Below are 17270 nucleotides of genomic sequence, written 5' to 3' on the forward strand. Positions count from 1 at the left end.
GGCTTCCTGTGGCTCTCAGAGTCAGAGCCTTACCCCGGCCTAGGACTCCCCCTCCCTTCCAGCCACACCGACGGCTTCCTGATCCAGGACAGGCCAAGTCCTTTCCCAGCCCCACTCAGCTCTCCCTCTGCCTGGAACTGGCCTCCCCGCTCCCTTTCCCGCTGGCTCATTGGCCGGGCTGTTGCCTCCTCCCTGAGGCCTCCACCGTCACTCTCTCTTCCATTGCTCTGTTGACTTCCTTCCCGTTATCTGGCTTCTTGATGGCCTGTTTACCGTCTGTCTCCTCTCACTGGCCTGGCCATCTGCCACGAGGGGCCCAGTTAAGACACGTTGATGAGGCCGGGCTGAGTGGGTGCTGTTGCCAGGCTGTCCGGGGTGTGTGGCCTGGCGTGTCACTTGCTCACTTGTCCTAAATGCTCATTTATAAGAAGACCCATATTACAAGGTAGCACATGGCCTCAGAAGGGCCTGAACTGGATGGTTAGGAATCTGGTTTTCTCTCTTTCTTTCTGGTGTCCATATCCTTCGGCTGTTCAGCTGGACCAAAGCTTTGTCCTAACATCCGATCGCAGAAGGTAGTGATGATAGCATCAGTCTTCCCTTGCTTCCTAGCATTTTTTTTTTTAAAACCCTCACCTGAGGATATGTTTTTTATTGATTTGAGAGAAAGAGGAAGGGAGAGAGAGAGAAACATTGATGTGAGAGAGAAACATCCATCAGTTGCCTTCCCTACACACCCTGACTGGGGATCGAACCTGCAACTTCTCGGTATACCAACTGAGCCACCCGGCCAGGGCTCGCATATTTTTTATGTATTGAAATATCTCCTCCTACCCTCGCCTTGCCTTTTCACCAATAGTGTCTTAGGATAAACAGGTTATTGACTCTAACACACACTCAGAACAGTGACTATATCATGATGAGTGTATCAGAAGTCGGCTACTCGCAGGGAAGCTAATGAGAATCCACTCAGCTGGGCCACGCTGATCTCCCTGTGTACGAAGGGTGAGCTCCCTGACGGTGGTTTGTTTCCACGGCTCTGAGGTGTCTGCTGATTGACAGGCGCTCAGTGAATGCTGATTGAAGGAACTCCCGATGGGATCAGCTGGCTGCCCAGAAGTGCCATCGACTGGATTAGGATACTGTTTACCCATGAGATTAAGGTGTTTAGGATGCAGCCTAGAGTGGGCAAGGGGCCTGGGTTCAGATCCCATGGGGTCTGAACGAAAGTAGTTTCTGTTTTTTGGTCTCAGTTTCCCTTCTCTAGGCCTCCCCATGGATCTGAGGGTAGAAACAGGAAATACGGGACAGCAAGAAGCCCCAGGGTAGATGAAACCCAGTAATCAAATATTATCTTAATTCAGTATTTTTAAAAATGAAAATGCCAAACAGTTGATGACAAGCAAAATAACCAAATTTTAAAATAAAGGCAGAGTTAGTCTCTTTCTCAAACATTTGCTTTAGGTGACGTCACCTATTATTTCTATTTAGACAATTCCCAGATTTCTACGTCTGGCCCTTACCTCCTCCCTTGACAGGGAATCGAACCCGCAACCCTTCGGTGCGCAGGCGGATGCTCTAACCACTGAGCAACACCAGCTAGAGCTGAATTCATTCGTCTTTAATGTGAAAAACACTTTTCTTTGAGTGGGCCAGGGTTTATTTTGGATCCATAGTAAAAAAAAAAAGAAAAAGAAAAAGGCATCTTAGCATCCTTTTGGCTCCACGAGAAATACTATTTCTATAATTATAGTAACATAAATGTCATTTATTGGTTTTCAGCACTTAAAATCAACTTATAAACAAAGGACTAGGCGGAATGTTAAGGTCACCAATTTTGACAAAGCAAAAGGTAGGGGGCGTAGCTGATGGCGGCTGGGAAACAAGGGAGAGAGAGGAGGTGGAAGACTGTGGGGATGTCCCAGCCTCTGTGTGTTAGTTACTAGTTTCCCGAATAAATACCGTCTAAAGCTCGAGGAGCAAGAAACAGAGATTCTAGCATATTGTTTAAATTTGCAAAAGTGACAAAAGGAGCTAAAATTAGCGATGTGTTTTTAAAACTTTGAGAGGAGATGAAGGGAAAGTGACCTGAGCATACTGTTGATGGTTTGAAAGGTAAACCATCAGAAGTGGTAGTTAAAGAGTGGGAAGGGATGGCCTGGGAGACTATTGCTTTTCTTTACAAACCCTTCTTTGCGATTTGATTTTGTACCATACATATGTCTTTGACTACACGTGCGCACACACATGCACCAAGGTTTTTTGGGTTTTTTGGGGAAAACTCATCAGCTCCCACCAGGAACCTCAGGGAGAGCCTGGAGACCAAGAGGCAGGCCAGATGCTTAATGGGTGGTTTAGGATTGCCTCGCAGAGGAAGCGAAAAGTGTTTGCAGGAGATGTAGGGGCTGCTTGGTGGCTGGAGTGTCACGTTCCCTAAGGAACGAACATGCGTGCAGGGAGGGGGTAAAACATGCCGGTAGCTTGGTAGCTTCTCCCCGGAGCTGCTGGCAAAAGCTCGTTTCCTTTCCGAGATAGCTGCAGCGCTGAGCTATTGATAAGATGCTTAAGTTTCTTCAAAAAGGATCCGTCCCAGCAGGAGAGAGCTAATCCTGCTGATTTTCCAATGACTCCATGGTCATTGTTATGTATTTTGTTTACTCAGCCCGCCTTTCCAATTGCCTCTCAGGATGTGCAAATCCTTCCCGGCTTTATGGGAGATTAGGGAACAGAGTAATGACCCTCCCGGTCGGTCCCACCGCCCTCCGCTGAAGCTCTCCCCAGGACAGCGTGAAACTCTGGCTCCACGCTGATGAACACAGTACCTACGCCTGGAAAACAGGATTCGATCCGGGCCTTCGAGAATTTTCCATCCAGAATAGGGCGATCCCAAAGAAAGGCCAAGGGAGTCATGTGAGCTCAGGAGCACCTGGGCTCAGCTCCGGCCCTGACAGCTCCTGGCTGTGTCTCCAAGACCAGAGAGGCGGTGGAGGACATGCTGTCCGGTGAAAACAGGAGAACATGTTACTATATACCAGCGGTTTTCTTTTTTTGTTTTTAAATATGTCTTTATTGATTTCAGAGAGAGGAAGGGAGAGGGGGAGAGAGATAGAAGCATCAATGATGAGTCATCATTGATCAGCTGCCCCCTGCATACCCGCCCCCCACCCCCGACTGGGGATCAAGCCTGCAACCCAGGCATCGAGCCCGCAACCCGGGCATATGCCCTGACCAGGAATCGAACCCCGATCTTTTGCATCCTAGGTTGATGCTCAACTCCTGAGCCACGCCGGGCCAGGCCAGGCCCCAAGAATTTTTAAAATATGCAGTACCTGGCCCTGGCCGGTGTGGCTCAGCAGCTGAGCACCATCCTGTGCACTGAAAGGTCCCCAGTTCAATTCCCAGTCAGGGCACATGCCAAGGTTGCTGGTTCAATGTTTTTTGTGGGTTTTTTTTTCCCTTTCTCTCTCGCTCTCCCCTCCACTCTCTCTGAAAAGCAATGGAAAAAATATCCTTGGGTGAAGATTAAAAATACATTTTAAAATCTCTAACAATATAGGTTTGTAAACAGTATGAGCTTCGTCCATCTTAGAGAGCCTTGGGAGGAAGAGGTCTGATTTGGACAGCTTCCCCCACCCCTATAGGTGGAAGCTGTTTTATGGTTTTTCTGCTTTTCAAGCCCATCCTGACCCACAACTGACCGGCCAGACTCTCCACCCAGACCCACACTCAGAGGGAGGCCTGGTTTCCTCTTCTGCTTGACAAAAGGCAGCTACCTTCTCCTGAGGACCCAGTCCCTCCTAAAAAGTCTCCCAATCCACACTCCTCGTCTTCTTTTGGCCACTAGCTAATTGCCCAATTATTTTATTTCCCCTGAGCCAAACTTCAGGCCGCCTGGAATCCACATTCAGGGCCGGGAGCCTGTGTCCAGGAAGCTGCAGGAATCTGGAGCTTTATCCTGTCTGCTTCTCACACCTCCCCTTCCAGTCCTGCCCCGACCCCGGAGTGACTGGGTCTCCAGCTTCTGGGGCTGATGGCTGCCTCCCACCAGCTTCAGGGGGACCAGAAGACTGTGCACTGGAAATAGCTCAAGGGTATGGAAAGAACTTTGGGCTGGGAATCCGAAGACATGTCCTTATGCAGGCATCCATCAACTGTGTGAGCATGGGGACAGCCTCGCCTCTTGGAGCCTCAGTTTTCTTAGCTCTAAGAACTGGGGGAAGGACAACGGCCTGGATTGTCCATTTCAGCTCTGATTCTATAAAGAGTCAGGATCATTTGTATAGTAAGTCCTCATTTAAAGTCTCAGATTCTTGAAAGCTGTGACTTTAAGGAAAACGACTCAGGGGAAACGACGCATAAGGAAACCAGTGTTACCAAGGGCTCATTGATTGAAACGAGTTAAGTTCTTATAGTTCTGGTCAAAAAACAAAACAAAACACACACATCACCAAAATTCTATATAAAGACGCCAAACACTTCTAATATTAAACACTGAAATACGTGTGAGCTATACATTCATTTAAGAAGCAAGTAAGATCATTATTTTCCAACCAGCTGATTGCAGTTCAGGGCCTCGGGAGGCCTGAGCTCTCCCAGCAGTTCAGGGCGCCAGGAGGGACCCACCCATCGCAGGGCCACTCACACTCACACGCACAGTCGCTCCGACTGGGACAATGCAGACACGCTGGCTCACCTCCCGTGCACGTCTTTGGGATGTGGGAGGAACCCAGAGTCCCTGAAGAAAACCCACGCAGACATGGGGAGATCCTGCAAACTCCACACTGACAGTGGCCTTGTCTCTCATCAATGTTACAATGAAATGGCAACGAATGAAATAATGTTATCGGAGAAACTGCTGTAGAATCATTTACTTCTCCAAAGTAACAGCGAGAAGGAGGTGACACCTTGCTGGGCAAACCCTCTGGGGGGCCGAATGCTCCCAGGCTCTCCCCTTTAAGGGAGGTCCCCAAGATGGAGAAGGGTCCTCAGTTTCCCAATGGTGGACCACTTGCCCAGGCTCTCAGTGGCCCTTCAGAGCTCCTGAGCACTTGGGGCCAGAGCGACACTGGGTGTTGGCTGGGCAGTTCCAGTCCCATTGAGGAGTCAGCTCTAGAGGGGGCTCTGTGCTGGGATGCCAGCTCAGGAGCACCTGTGAGACATCTGGGGGTGGGGTGAGGGACAGAGAATCCAGCAGAGAAGAGACCTTCCACTTGACTTTGTGCTCTAGAAAATGAAGTTTCAATATAACTGGTCAGTTACCCCAGGTGCAGAAGGGGCTCCTGACCACCGGGGACTCCCATGGGTCCTCAGCCCTGAGGCATCTCCTTGGAGGGAGGGAGCCTCGTGCGGGCATGTGCTGGTCAGAGAGCAGCAGCCCCAGGGGCCTGGCCCCCCTCAGCCTTGTGACAGCAGTGAAGCCAGTGCGGGGCCTCTAAGGCTTCAGCCCCAGGGAGCTCCCCAGGGTCTAGCTGTTGGGGCCTGGCATGCAAGGGCAGCCTGGGTGTTATATCCTTGGCACCACCCTGGCCAGTGATAAGCCACTGGGCTTCCTCTCACCCAGCGCCGAGGGTGGCGGACTTTGCATATTTATGGAACACCAGCCCAGGACATCTTCAAGGAACTGAGGCCCACAGGGCCTGGGTCTCCTGTAAATGTGATACTTCTGCACCTTTTGGCCTGACTTGTGGCCCAAATGTTTGCATCAAGTAAGTCCTTTCCCTGTTAATCATCACTTGCAAAGAAAAGCAACACTGTCCTTTTGAAGAAGGCTACACTTGTCACAGAGAGAGCAGGAGGGCCTGTTGGGGCCCAGCACAGAGGTGGCGCCTCATAGTTCCGGGACGGTCAAACCCTGTGAGATACGAGCCCCACGATGGGATTTGAATTCCTTCTCGTGAATTACACAGATTCCATGGAAACAGAGGAGGGAGAGGAAAGGAAATGGGAGCAGGGGAGCAGCAGAGATCTGGATTCTGTCACCCCCCCGGAGATCCCCCGCTTGGGTGCAGCTGTCAAAAGTTCTGTATTTCCTCTCACCTTGGCCTGTGTTCGTATTGGACAGGATCCCTGTCTCCTTCCCTTTGAACAACCTGCCCCTGCCCACTGGGCCCCTGGGTCCTCACCCGCAGTCCTTGCCCTCCTTCACCATCGTTGCTCACTTCCCATGCGACCGAACCCGAGTTTGGGGAAGGACTTCCTCCTGCACATCCTCAAAACCCCTAGGCCAGGAGGGACCTCTGGGGACAGGTGACCTCCGGATCCCTCCACTTGCTGAGAGTGCAGGCAGGCTTCTTCACCGTTAGGTGTTGCAACTTTGCATCTGGAACAAGACTGGGGACGGGTGCTGACACCTGCCTCCTGGGGCTGTAGTGACTATACGCCCAGAGCTCAGAACAGTGCCTGGCACACAGTGGGCTGGGCTGGTTGTCGTCATGTTTAAAAAAGCCACACCTGGAGAATGTAATGACTGTGCCAATAATAACTACAGCAAACCCTTATATGGGCTGACTGTGCACCGGGCCCTGGGCTAAACATCGTACACGTGTGACTTCATTTAATCTTCATGCTAGCCCTGTGCAGTAGACACAGTCACTATCACCCCTCTTTCAGATGAGCAGACCAGAGCACTGAGGAGTTAAGGAGCTTGCTGGCAGGTCAAACAGCCATATCTGACCCAGCTCGTCTAAAATGTGTGTTTGAGGAGGCACAGGGGGCTCCCATCCACCTCAGCGTGCCCAGTACCTGCGGTTTTGGACGGCGCATGACTCGGGGCAGCTCTGGCCTCTGCTTTCCAGGTTCCTGTCCCTTGACCCCTGTCTTGGCTTTTCATGGGCTAGAACTGAGTGCTAATGGTGGGAGCCAGCGGCCAGGCTCACTGAATAGTGCTCTCCTCAGAAGGATGCGGGCCTGAGGTCTCTCACGCTGTGGTAGTGTGACCACAAAGACGATCCTAGAATCTCGGTCCCTGGCACATCCAAAGAGCCGAGCTGCCAGGTTCCTGTCCCAACAGCATCTAGCTTTCTTCTACCACAAGGCAGGACAAGGCCCCCTGAGGGACTGTGGAGAGGAGAGGAGGGGGGCTTTCGGGACTGAAGAATGGAAGGAGATGACTCAAGGGGCTTCTGTGAAATGCCCCTCATGGGGCCTGGCCCAGAACAGGCAGGAATGTGGCCCACTTTCCCTGCTTCCTTCCCAGTGAGCACACCTAGCCCCAGGCTGGCTCTCTTTTTCACAGACTAGGACTGGGGTAGGGCGAGGGCAATTCAACAGGCACTGAAATTATTACTGAGCTGCCAGACAGCAGCAGCCAGAGGCCCAAGCCTGTGTGGTATCCAGACAGCCTTTGTGCCCTTTCTAGACAGCCCCCTCCTCGGGGCTCATGGACCTGTCTGGCTGATGAGCTCCCAGGGGGGCGAGGGGTGTGACCTCTGTCCCTCCCCCCCTTCCTCCCTCTCACCACCCATCCCCAGTGCAGGGCTGGCTATAAAGCTGGCCCAGCCTGGCCCTCAGCACACCCAGCTGGGACCCTCCTGGACCCTCCTCAGGGGACACATCTGCTCTGCTCCTCCTGATTAACACCATGAGGTCCCTGTGGCTCTGCTGGGTGCTCTGGGCACTGCCCTTGCCCAGCCCCGGGGCGGCCATGACCGAGGAGCAGATCCTGGGCAGCCTGCTGCAGCAGCTGCACCTCAGTGAGGTGCCCGTCCTGGACAAGAGTGACGTGGAGGAGCTGGTCACCCCTGTTCACGTGCGGGCCCAGTATGTGGCCCTGCTGAAGCGTGGCCATGGGGCCCCCTCCCGAGGGAAGAGGTTCAGCCAGAACTTCCGAGGTGAGGTCGTCCACCCCTCCCTCTTGCACCCTGGACCTTCGGGGATTGGGGGGTAAGACTGGATGTGCCCGTCTGGGAAGGCTGTCTGGGGCCCCTCTCTGGGCCTGGAGCTCACCTCCTTAGTGTCCAGAGCTAGACCCAAGTACCCCAGGGTGACAATTCTGATCCTCAACATCTCAGCTGACCCTGCTAGCTCAGGGTCCCAGAGCTGCCCCTTCCTGCTGGGTGGAGATTGTTATAAATGAGGCCCAGGGTTACAGGGCCGTGAGGAAGGACCATGGGCTGTGAGGAGTGCTGGTCTCCGCACTGAGGTCCCCATCCAGCCTGCCAGGCTGGACCCACTGCCAAAGCCAAAGCCTCAGAGGAGAGGAGGGTAGAGAAGAGGGTGCATAGCCAATGGGAGCAGAGGTGGGGGTGGAGTGATGGGGAATGGAGCCTCTGGGGCCTGGGTAGAGGCCGGGCTTCTTGGGTTCTATTTTCACACTCCCACTAGTGCCTGACCTTGAGCAGATGCTTTACCTCTGAACCTGTTTGCTTCTCTGTGTCTGCCCTACCTGCCAGTATTGCGAACATTCAGCTGGGTCACTGTGGGTGAAAATGTGTTGGGGCAACTGGCAGATACTAGTGTAACACAGAGTTACTCAGCCGGCAGGGATGCAGGGGGCCTGAGTTCTACTCAGCCCCTCGCTTCTGTGGGCTTGGGGCTCACCTCCTCCGTGCCCAGGGACAGACCCAAGTGCCTCAAGGTGAGGATTCTGATCTTCACCGTCTCAGCTGACCCTGTTGGCTCAGGGACCCAGGGCTGCCCCTTCCTGCTGGTGGGGATTCTGATAAAAGGCCACCGACCCTAGGGGGTTTCTACGTAAACATGCTTGGCCTGGGGAGACAGAACAGGGGAGTGTTCTCTCCCCACCTGGCCACCACCTCAATGGCTCTGCCACCCTCAGAGCTCTCCTGGTGCCTGGAGAGACCCCACTGACCCTCCTGTTGTCCCCAGAGGTGGCCGGCAGGTTCCTGGTGTCCGAGGCCTCCAGGCGCCTGCTGGTGTTCAGCATGGAGCAGCGGCTGCCCCCCAACAGCGAGCTGGTGCAGGCCGTGCTGCGCCTCTTCCAGGAGCCGGTCCCCAAGGCCGCGCTCCGCAGGCACGAACGGCTTTCCCCGCGCAGCGACTGGGCCCGGGTCACAATCGAGTGGCTGCATGTCCGTGACGACGGCTCCAACCGCACCTCGCTCATCGACTCCAGGTGGGGAGGCCCTGGCTAGGATGTGTGTGTGGGGAGGGTAGAGGAGACTGGGAGGGCGGGGGGGGGGGTGGGGGGGGGTGGGGGGGTGGGCTGTAGGGGGCGAGGGGGCAGGTCTATCTCAGGGAGAGGGGAGGGAGGGGGTTGGAGAGCTTCCCCAGTCCCCACCCCTTAGCGCCTCTGTCTCCGCCTGGTGTCGCAGGCTGGTGTCCATCCAGGAGAGCGGCTGGAAGGCCTTCGACGTGACCGAGGCCGTGAACTTCTGGCAGCAGCTGAGCCGGCCCCAGGAGCCACTGCTGCTGCAGGTGTCGGTGCAGAGGGAGCACCTGGGCCCGCTGGCCTCCAGCGCCCACAGGCTGGTCCGCTTCGCCTCCCCGGGGCTGTCGGACACCCGGCAGAGTGAGCCCCAGCTGGAGCTGCACACCCTGGACCTCAGGGACTTCGGGTAGGTCCTAGCCGGCAGGAGTGGGTTCTCTGCGTGGGTGCGTGCAGACAGCCCAGGATGCGACCCATTCCCCACCACATGTCAGTTTCTAATGGTAGAAATTTTTATTATTCAAACATTTTATTGAAAAATATCTTCAGCCCTAGCCGGTTTGGCTCAGTGGTTAGAGCGTCAGCCTGCAGACTGAAGGGTCCCGGGTTTGATTCTGGTCAAAGGCAGGTAACTCGGTTGCAGGCTGGATCCCCCGATTGCGGCGAGTGCAGGAGGCAACCTATAGATGTGTCTGTCTCCCATCGATGTTTCTGTCTCTTTCCCTTCCACTCTCTCTGAAAAGCAATGGGAAAAATATCCTCAAGTGATGATTAAAAGAAAAATATCTTCTGATATTTTCAATGGGTTTTTATGTTGTCACTGACATATATCTTAGTCTAATCATCTAATTTCATTGTACCTTTCTCCATGATTAATTCTTTGGAAAATACTAGCATGAGCTGTTACTAAGCTGAACAGCTTTCATTTGACATCGATGGATTCTTTCTTCATGGGACAGGTAACAGGCCTTTGGAAACATACAGCCTGGGTTTCATGTAGCTCTGCCTTCTATCGGCCGCAGGACCTCTGGCATATCGCTTCACAGCTTTGGGTCCTCGTGTCCTCACATGTAACAGGGATAATGCTGGACCCTCATCAAGGTTTATGTCAGGAGAAATGCAGGTACCATCTGCGATAACATATGTGAAGTGCCTAGTTCAGTGCCTGACATATCAGGAGAACTTTAATAAACAGTAGCTGATTTATGTTTTGGATATTTATTCATTCACCATTTATTACACATATACAGTTTTTTAACAAGAGATAGATCATATGTCTCCTTCCCAGATGTCCCATGAGGCCCTGCCCTGGATCCCCTGACCTCAGCCCTCCCAACTGACTTCTGATTCCGCCTCTCCTTGCCCCTACAGAGCTCAGGGCAATTGTGACCCCGAGGTGCCAGTGACCGAGGGCACCCGCTGCTGCCGCCAAGAGATGTACATTGACCTGCAGGGCATGAAGTGGGCTGAGAACTGGGTCTTGGAGCCCCCGGGCTTCCTGGCCTACGAATGTGTGGGCACCTGCCAGCAGCCCCCAGAGACTCTCACCTTCAAATGGCCATTTCTGGGGCCACGGCAGTGCATCGCCTCAGAGACGACCTCGCTGCCCATGATTGTCAGCATCAAGGAGGGAGGCAGGCCCCGGCCCCAGGTGGTCAGCCTGCCCAACATGAGGGTGCAGAAGTGCAGCTGTGTCTCGGACGGGGCGCCCGTGCCAAGGAAGCTGGAGCCGTAGGTGCTGGGCAGAGCCACCGAGGCCTCTGACTAAACACGTGCACCAAAGCAGGCCTTCGTGTAGGTTTAGTTTTCTACTTAGCAAGGTACCCCTGCCCCAGTAGGGCCCCTATTCTCCCTTTCCGAATGTTCTTCCATTTCTTGTCCTCCTGTCCATCACCCTAAGCACTTACATGAGTAACTAATTCCACTCCGGGTTGCTGAGTAGGAAATCCTGGCTGGCCTACTTGTTAGCTTGTGTAGCTGAGCGTGGACAGGCTGTAGCCTGGGAGCTTCTGTTCCCTGGCAAATTCTCAACCGAGTATGGGACACACACCCTATAATAACTGGGGAAAGAACACATTTACTCTATTACGTGATGAATGAAAACAAAACCTTAAAATCCCTCTGTTTCCCCTAGATAGGGAGCATGTCTAAAAATGAACCCCCATCTCCCAGCTGTTGACTCATTTTGGACTTTTGTAAACATAACCCAAGTTCCCATGAGAAGGTCCTGGGAGGAAAGATGAAGGGCTTCAGGCCAGTGGACAGGGAATCAGGACCTCTGGTTTCTGAATCCAACAGGGCCACAAGCTGTGACCTTAAGCAAATGTAGAAGCCTTTGAGCCACCGTGTCCTTGTAAAACCAGCTCTAAGACGTCACTGCCCTGGGACCCGACAGCCCTGCCCTCCCGCCTCCTCCGCTCCGGGAGCCCCAGCGCTGCCTGTGGGTGTTTAGTTACTTCCCCACCGTGTTAGAGAACTCATCACCAGTTACTACCACGTGTATTTACGTTTTTTATTATTATTATTTAGCAAAAAAAAACCAAACTAAATATAGATAACCTGCTGGAATAAAAGTGCTTTCCCTCTGTGCCTCTGTATTTAATTTCTAGTATTTAATAACCTCTCTTTAATTACTCCTTTGCATGGGAGGCGGGCGCACAGCCCCGACCCGGCCTCCGATTGGCCCGCTCCGAGCTCCCGGCCGAGGATTGGCTGCCGGGGCGGGGGCGGAGCCACGTGGGCCCTGCCGCGCGGGGGTTGAGCCAGCGCAGACTGGGAGCGGGATCCCGGCCGGAAGCTGCCTGGATCCCGGCCGGAAGCTGCTGGATCCGGCTTCGGCGCCCGCCGCCCGCCGCCCGCCGGGTCTTTCCACCCGCTGCCGTTCCTTACGGTAGCTCCCGGCCCGCGTTAAGCGGGTCCCCGCGGCTTCCGGGCCATGAGCGTGGGTTTCATCGGCGCGGGCCAGCTGGCCTGTGCCCTGGCGCGGGGCTTCACGGCTGCAGGTGAGCGCGTGGGGCGGGAGACAGGTGCTCAGCGGCCTGTTCGGCAGCGAGCGAGGCTGATGTCGATGTGAGGGATGGGGTGGGGGGGTCGGCACTCTTAGAGCGTGGTGTGGGTCCGGACTCTGCTTTCCCAGGGAAAGCGTGGGAGCGGGGTGGGCCGCGGTGCCCAGTTGAAAAGCCCTGTCTGCTGTAGGCATCCTGTCGGCTCACAAGATCATCGCCAGCTCCCCGGAGATGGACCTGCCCACGGTGTCCGCGCTCAGGGTAGGGGGGCCGCGGGGTGCGGGGCGGAGGGTGGAGGCCCAGGAGGATGGCCTGATCCGCTTGAGCCCCTGAGCTGGTCATCAGCCGGCTGACTGCCCCCCCCCCCCCACCCCATCGGGAGCTTCAGGATCCTCCACTTTCCCTGGGGCAGCTCAGTGTGGTGAGAGCACCCAGGCAAACAGACTGGGGTTCAAATCCAGGCACTGGCGTGGTTAGACTCATTGAGGTATTTATGTATGGAAAGCACCTGGCACGTAGTAGGTACCCAGTAACTCCTCGTTTTGTCTTCATGGGCCCTCCCTGCTTCTCAGTTTGGAGTCCTGCAGGGATGGGTGTCCTCCAGCCAGCCCCTGGACCCCACAGAGAACATGTGCGATAGGGCCTGACCCAGCCCTGCTTCTGACCGTTGGGTGCTAGCATTTCACCTTCCCGGTTGTCACTTTCCAGCCATGGGGACTTCTCACCTGGCAGAGAGGTGCCTGGGGTGCCAGAGGATTGGTGGGGATGTGGGACAGCCATTCTCTGGTTGCCACGGAGAAGTTCGTCCATGCTCTGCACCTGTGCTCACTTGCCCAGGAGCAATATTGGACAACTTTGTGCCAGTGGGGTTAGGGGCAGACCCTGAGGGGACAAGGCAGGGGATTCCAGGCTGCAGCTGGCAGAGTAGGCTTGGCAGGGGTTCAGCTGCTCCTTGGGAGGGTCTGCGGCTGGTGAGTCCACCTCGCACTGTGAGCCGGACGGTTTCCTCCTGCAGAAGATGGGGGTGAACCTGACCCGGAACAACAAGGAGACGGTGAGGCACAGCGACGTCCTGTTCCTGGCCGTGAAGCCACACATTATCCCCTTCATCCTGGACGAGATTGGGGCTGACGTCCAGGACAGGCACATCGTGGTCTCCTGTGCAGCCGGTGTCACCATCAGCTCTGTGGAGAAGGTGCTTGTCTCAGCTCTGCGCCCCTGTGTGAGGGGAAGGGTGGGTGCTAGTGGGAGCTGTGCCCTGGCAACTTGCTCTCACCCTCTTTCTTGCTCCAGAAGCTGATGACGTTCCAGCCGGCCCCCAAGGTGATTCGCTGCATGACCAACACCCCTGTGGTTGTGCGGGAGGGTGCCACGGTGTATGCCACAGGCACCCACGCCCTGGTGGAAGATGGGCAGCTCCTGGAGCAGCTCATGAGCAGTGTGGGTTTCTGCACGGAGGTGGAGGAGGACCTGATCGATGCTGTCACGGGGCTCAGCGGCAGTGGGCCTGCCTATGTGAGTCCCTCATGTACTTACTCAGCCTTCTGGGGCCCTAGGGGAGCAAGATGGGATGGCAGGCAGGGTTGAGCTGGGGGTGCTGCCCACCTGTTGGGTGCAGCTGGCTGGTGGAGGAAACTGATCCTTGGCTCTAGCTCCAGTCATCGGGAAAAGCAGACCCTCGGGGGTGCCCTTGATTGTTTGCTGCCCCAAGACTCAGTGAGTGTCTCCACAGGCGTTCATGGCCCTGGATGCGTTGGCTGATGGTGGGGTGAAGATGGGCCTGCCACGGCGCCTGGCAGTCCGCTTGGGGGCCCAAGCCTTGCTGGTCAGTATCTTCCCTCTGCGTGTTCTCAACCAGGATGTGGGGGGTATGGGACACATGGGTCAGTACGCTGGGGGCTGGGCTTGGTTGGGAAGCTGGGGTAAGGACTGGTCAGTATCTTCCCTCTGTGTGTTTTGAACCAGGATGTGAGGGGGATGGGACACGTGGGTCAGTGCACTGGGGGCCGGGCTTCGTTGGGAAGCTGGGGTAAGGACTGGGACAGCCTATCCCAAGGTGCACCTGCAGTTTGTTCCTCTCAGAGTCCCCTTGTGCTCTAGGGGGCTGCCAAGATGCTGTTGGATTCAGAGGAGCATCCAGGCCAGCTCAAGGACAATGTCTGCTCCCCCGGGGGGGCCACCATCCATGCCCTGCACTTCCTAGAGAGTGGTGGCTTCCGGTCCCTGCTCATCAACGCAGTGGAGGCTTCCTGTACCCGAACACGGTGAGTCTCTCTCCTCTGCCCCAGGTGCCTGATTCCCAGTAGGCCCCTGGGCTGGGCTGGGCACTGTGTGCAGAACCAGTTGTCTTTGGTCCCATTAGGAGTGTTGGAATCTGTGCTCTGTTAATAACTACGACTTATTAGGTAAGGGTTTGCAGGCCTTACTTCATTTAATTCTCACCACAGTTCTGATAGTTGGAATTAGTTGATTTTTAGGTGAGGAAGTTGAGACTCAGACAGTTTCCCAAGGTCAAACAGCTAGTAAGTGATGGAGGCAGGATTCAACTTCAAGTTCATGACTTCAAACCCTGTGACTTTCCATACTTTCTCTTTTCCCGTGTCATCATAGATACCACTTGGCGCTCTACATCTGTGTAGTAACCTATACTTAACTTAAAAAGCATGTCTAAGAAGGTGGGGGGATTGTTTGGTTTGGGCTTCTAATTTGGGGTGGTATAAAGTCAACAAGGGTTGGGAGTTGTGTGGATGGGAAGCCTGGAGAAATTCTGGCTCCAAAGTTCATTGCCTTCCTCTTTCAACCCTCTTGGGCGCTGTCTCCAGAGAGCTGCAGTCTATGGCTGACCAAGAAAAGATATCCCCAGCTGCCCTCAAGAAGACCCTCCTGGACAGAGTGAAGCTGGAATCTCCCACAGTGTCCACGCTGACTCCCTACAACTCAGGGAGTGTCCTCACAAGAAACCCGGCCCCGGGAGGCAAGAAAGACTAAGGCAGCCCCTGCCCCCCCCTGTGGCCAGAGCCCTCGCCTGAGGGGCCGAGCAAGACAAGGGCAGGCTCAGGTAGTTTTTAGATCCTTGCTGTAAAATTTAAGATTTCAGGCTCCTTACATCTGTTCAGACCAAGCAGCCCTCGTTGCCCCTCCTCTCCCATGTTGGAAGATGCTTGGCAGGAGTGGTTGATGCTGGAAGCCAGATGGAACCATGCATACCTCCCACTGTCAGAGCTCCAGCTCAGGTAGGAAGGTCTTGGGAGGACTTTCAACTATGGTTCTCCAACTGGAGCCCAAAGCAAGGTACAAAACATGACAAGGGCATTTCTCTTTGAGAGTGAGGAGCACAAAGTGAGACTGTCCTGTATTTCACTGTTGTTTCATAGATATACCACTGAGAAAGTATCGTTCATTTCCGCTAAGTTTAGCTGCTTTAATAAAGTTTTATTTTGTATTACCCACCTTTCCTTATGTTTAATCCTAAGTCATCATTCTAGAGAACTCGAGGCCCTGAGTAGGTGCTCTCTGCTTCTGTGGGGAGCATTGTCTAAGGGCATGAAGTAGGGATGAGAGGAAATAAGGGGCCAAGCCCTGAGAACTGAAGTGGCATTCTGCTCCAGCCGGGCCCCGAGGGTCAAGGTCAGGGTCAGGGTCAGGAGATGATGTTCTAGGATGGGCCAAAGCTCATGGCAGGGAAAAGCCAAGTGGCCTGCGAAGCATTGGCTCCTCCCACTGCCCTCTTAGGGAGGATCTTTTCTCTTCCTCACTTTATAGAAGATGCCAAGGCCTAGAGGGGATAACAGTTTACCCAGTTGAGCTCCCAGTCAGTGGTGAGGCTGTCTGTCCATGTTCTTAGCCACGGGCTCTGCTGCCTCTCGGAAGCTGAGGCTGGGTGTGCCATCTGCACAGTCAGACTGAGCCTAAGGTTTTCCTGAACAGATTGGTGTCTCCAGCACTTGTCCCCAGGGGCTCGCTGCCTGTGCCATTGGCGTCAGCATCAGCTGAGTTAAAATCCGAGTTCCTACCACTTCCAACTAGGCAACCTTGAAGTTACTGAACATCTCTGGCCTCAAGGTTTCATCCCCCATAAGTATGGAGGTCATGCTTCACAGAAAGGCTCTGGTGGGTGTGGAATGAGATCATGTGGAATTGCTCAACAGAACATCCAGAGCACAGTGGACCCCGGGGTCCGTGCAGCCCTGGCTCCAACTCCCATCCTGAGAGCCCATAGGGAAGGCTCATTCCTATGGGGCCAAAGTGATAGCAGTATTGGAAGCCATCTTTTTTCTTTTTTCTTTTTCATATATCTTTATTGATTTCAGAGAGAGGAAGGGAGAGGGAGAGAGGGAGTTGAAACATCAGTAATGAGAGAGTCATTGATCGGCTGCCTCCTGCATGTCCCCCACTGGGGATCATGTGCCCTGACCTGGAATCAAACCCCAATCTTGATCCTAGGTTGTTGCTCAACCGCTGAGCCACACCTGGCCGGGCTGGAAGCTATCATTTTTAAGCCCCCATTTGTGGCAGACCCTTGGTAAATCCCTAACATAAAATCTCACGGCCTTAGGAGCTAGGTATAATTTAAGGTGAAACTCAAAGAGGTTAAATGAGTTGCCTCAAAAGATTCAAATGGATATTTCACCAAAGAAGATATACACATGGCAGATGAGCACATGAAAAGATGCTCAACATCATTAGTTATTAGGGAAATGCAACTTGAGACCCAATGAGGTAGCATTTCAAACCCACTCTTTTTAGTAAAAAAAAAAAAAGATAAATGTTAGTGAGAATGTGGAGAAGTCAGAACCCTCATACTTGCTGGCAGGGATGTAAATTGTGTAGCCACTTCGGAAAATAGTCTGGCAGTTTCTCAGAATGTTATGTTGGGTACCAGTGACCCAGAAATTTCACTCCTAGGTATTGACTCAGGAGAAATAAAAACATGTCCACGCAGATCTTGCACAGGAATGTTTATGGCAGCATTATACATATAATAGTCAACACGTAGAAACAACCCATCAGCTGGTGAAATGGATCAACAGGACGCCTCGGTGTGCCCTAGTCAGTAATGCCCTGTCCTTGTTCTGAGTTGCGCAGGGGCCGGGACAGATGTGGAAACAGAGATGAGGAAAACATGGGAAGGCAGAGGAAAAGGCAGCGTGGAGAGGGGG

The 17270-nt window shown here is 54.0% G+C and overlaps 2 protein-coding genes across 3 annotated transcripts; both read left to right on the forward strand.

Annotated features, from left to right (window-relative positions):
- The first annotated feature begins 7579 nt into the window (after positions 1–7579).
- Positions 7580–10841, forward strand: LOC107543602 (left-right determination factor 2-like). Of its 2 annotated transcripts, XM_016221163.2 has the most exons (5): positions 7580–7829; positions 8827–8855; positions 8958–9073; positions 9273–9515; positions 10478–10841. In XM_016221163.2, exons 1-5 carry the CDS (start codon positions 7580–7582, stop codon positions 10839–10841), a joined length of 1002 nt encoding a protein of 333 aa, XP_016076649.2. The 2 variants fall into 2 exon arrangements, with proteins under 2 accessions (XP_016076649.2, XP_016076648.2); XM_016221162.2 differs by having other exon boundaries at positions 8827–9073.
- A 1102-nt stretch (positions 10842–11943) lies between these two features.
- Positions 11944–15556, forward strand: PYCR2 (pyrroline-5-carboxylate reductase 2). The gene is made up of 7 exons (XM_016221154.2): positions 11944–12108; positions 12302–12372; positions 13127–13306; positions 13405–13626; positions 13844–13936; positions 14212–14375; positions 14934–15556. Exons 1-7 carry the CDS (start codon positions 12042–12044, stop codon positions 15097–15099), a joined length of 963 nt encoding a protein of 320 aa, XP_016076640.2. The 5' UTR covers positions 11944–12041; the 3' UTR covers positions 15100–15556.
- The last annotated feature ends 1714 nt before the right edge of the window (positions 15557–17270 follow it).

This window comes from Miniopterus natalensis, chromosome 21 (assembly GCF_054644295.1).
Source record: "Miniopterus natalensis isolate mMinNat1 chromosome 21, mMinNat1.hap1, whole genome shotgun sequence".
NCBI classification, from domain to species: Eukaryota; Metazoa; Chordata; class Mammalia; order Chiroptera; family Miniopteridae; genus Miniopterus; species Miniopterus natalensis.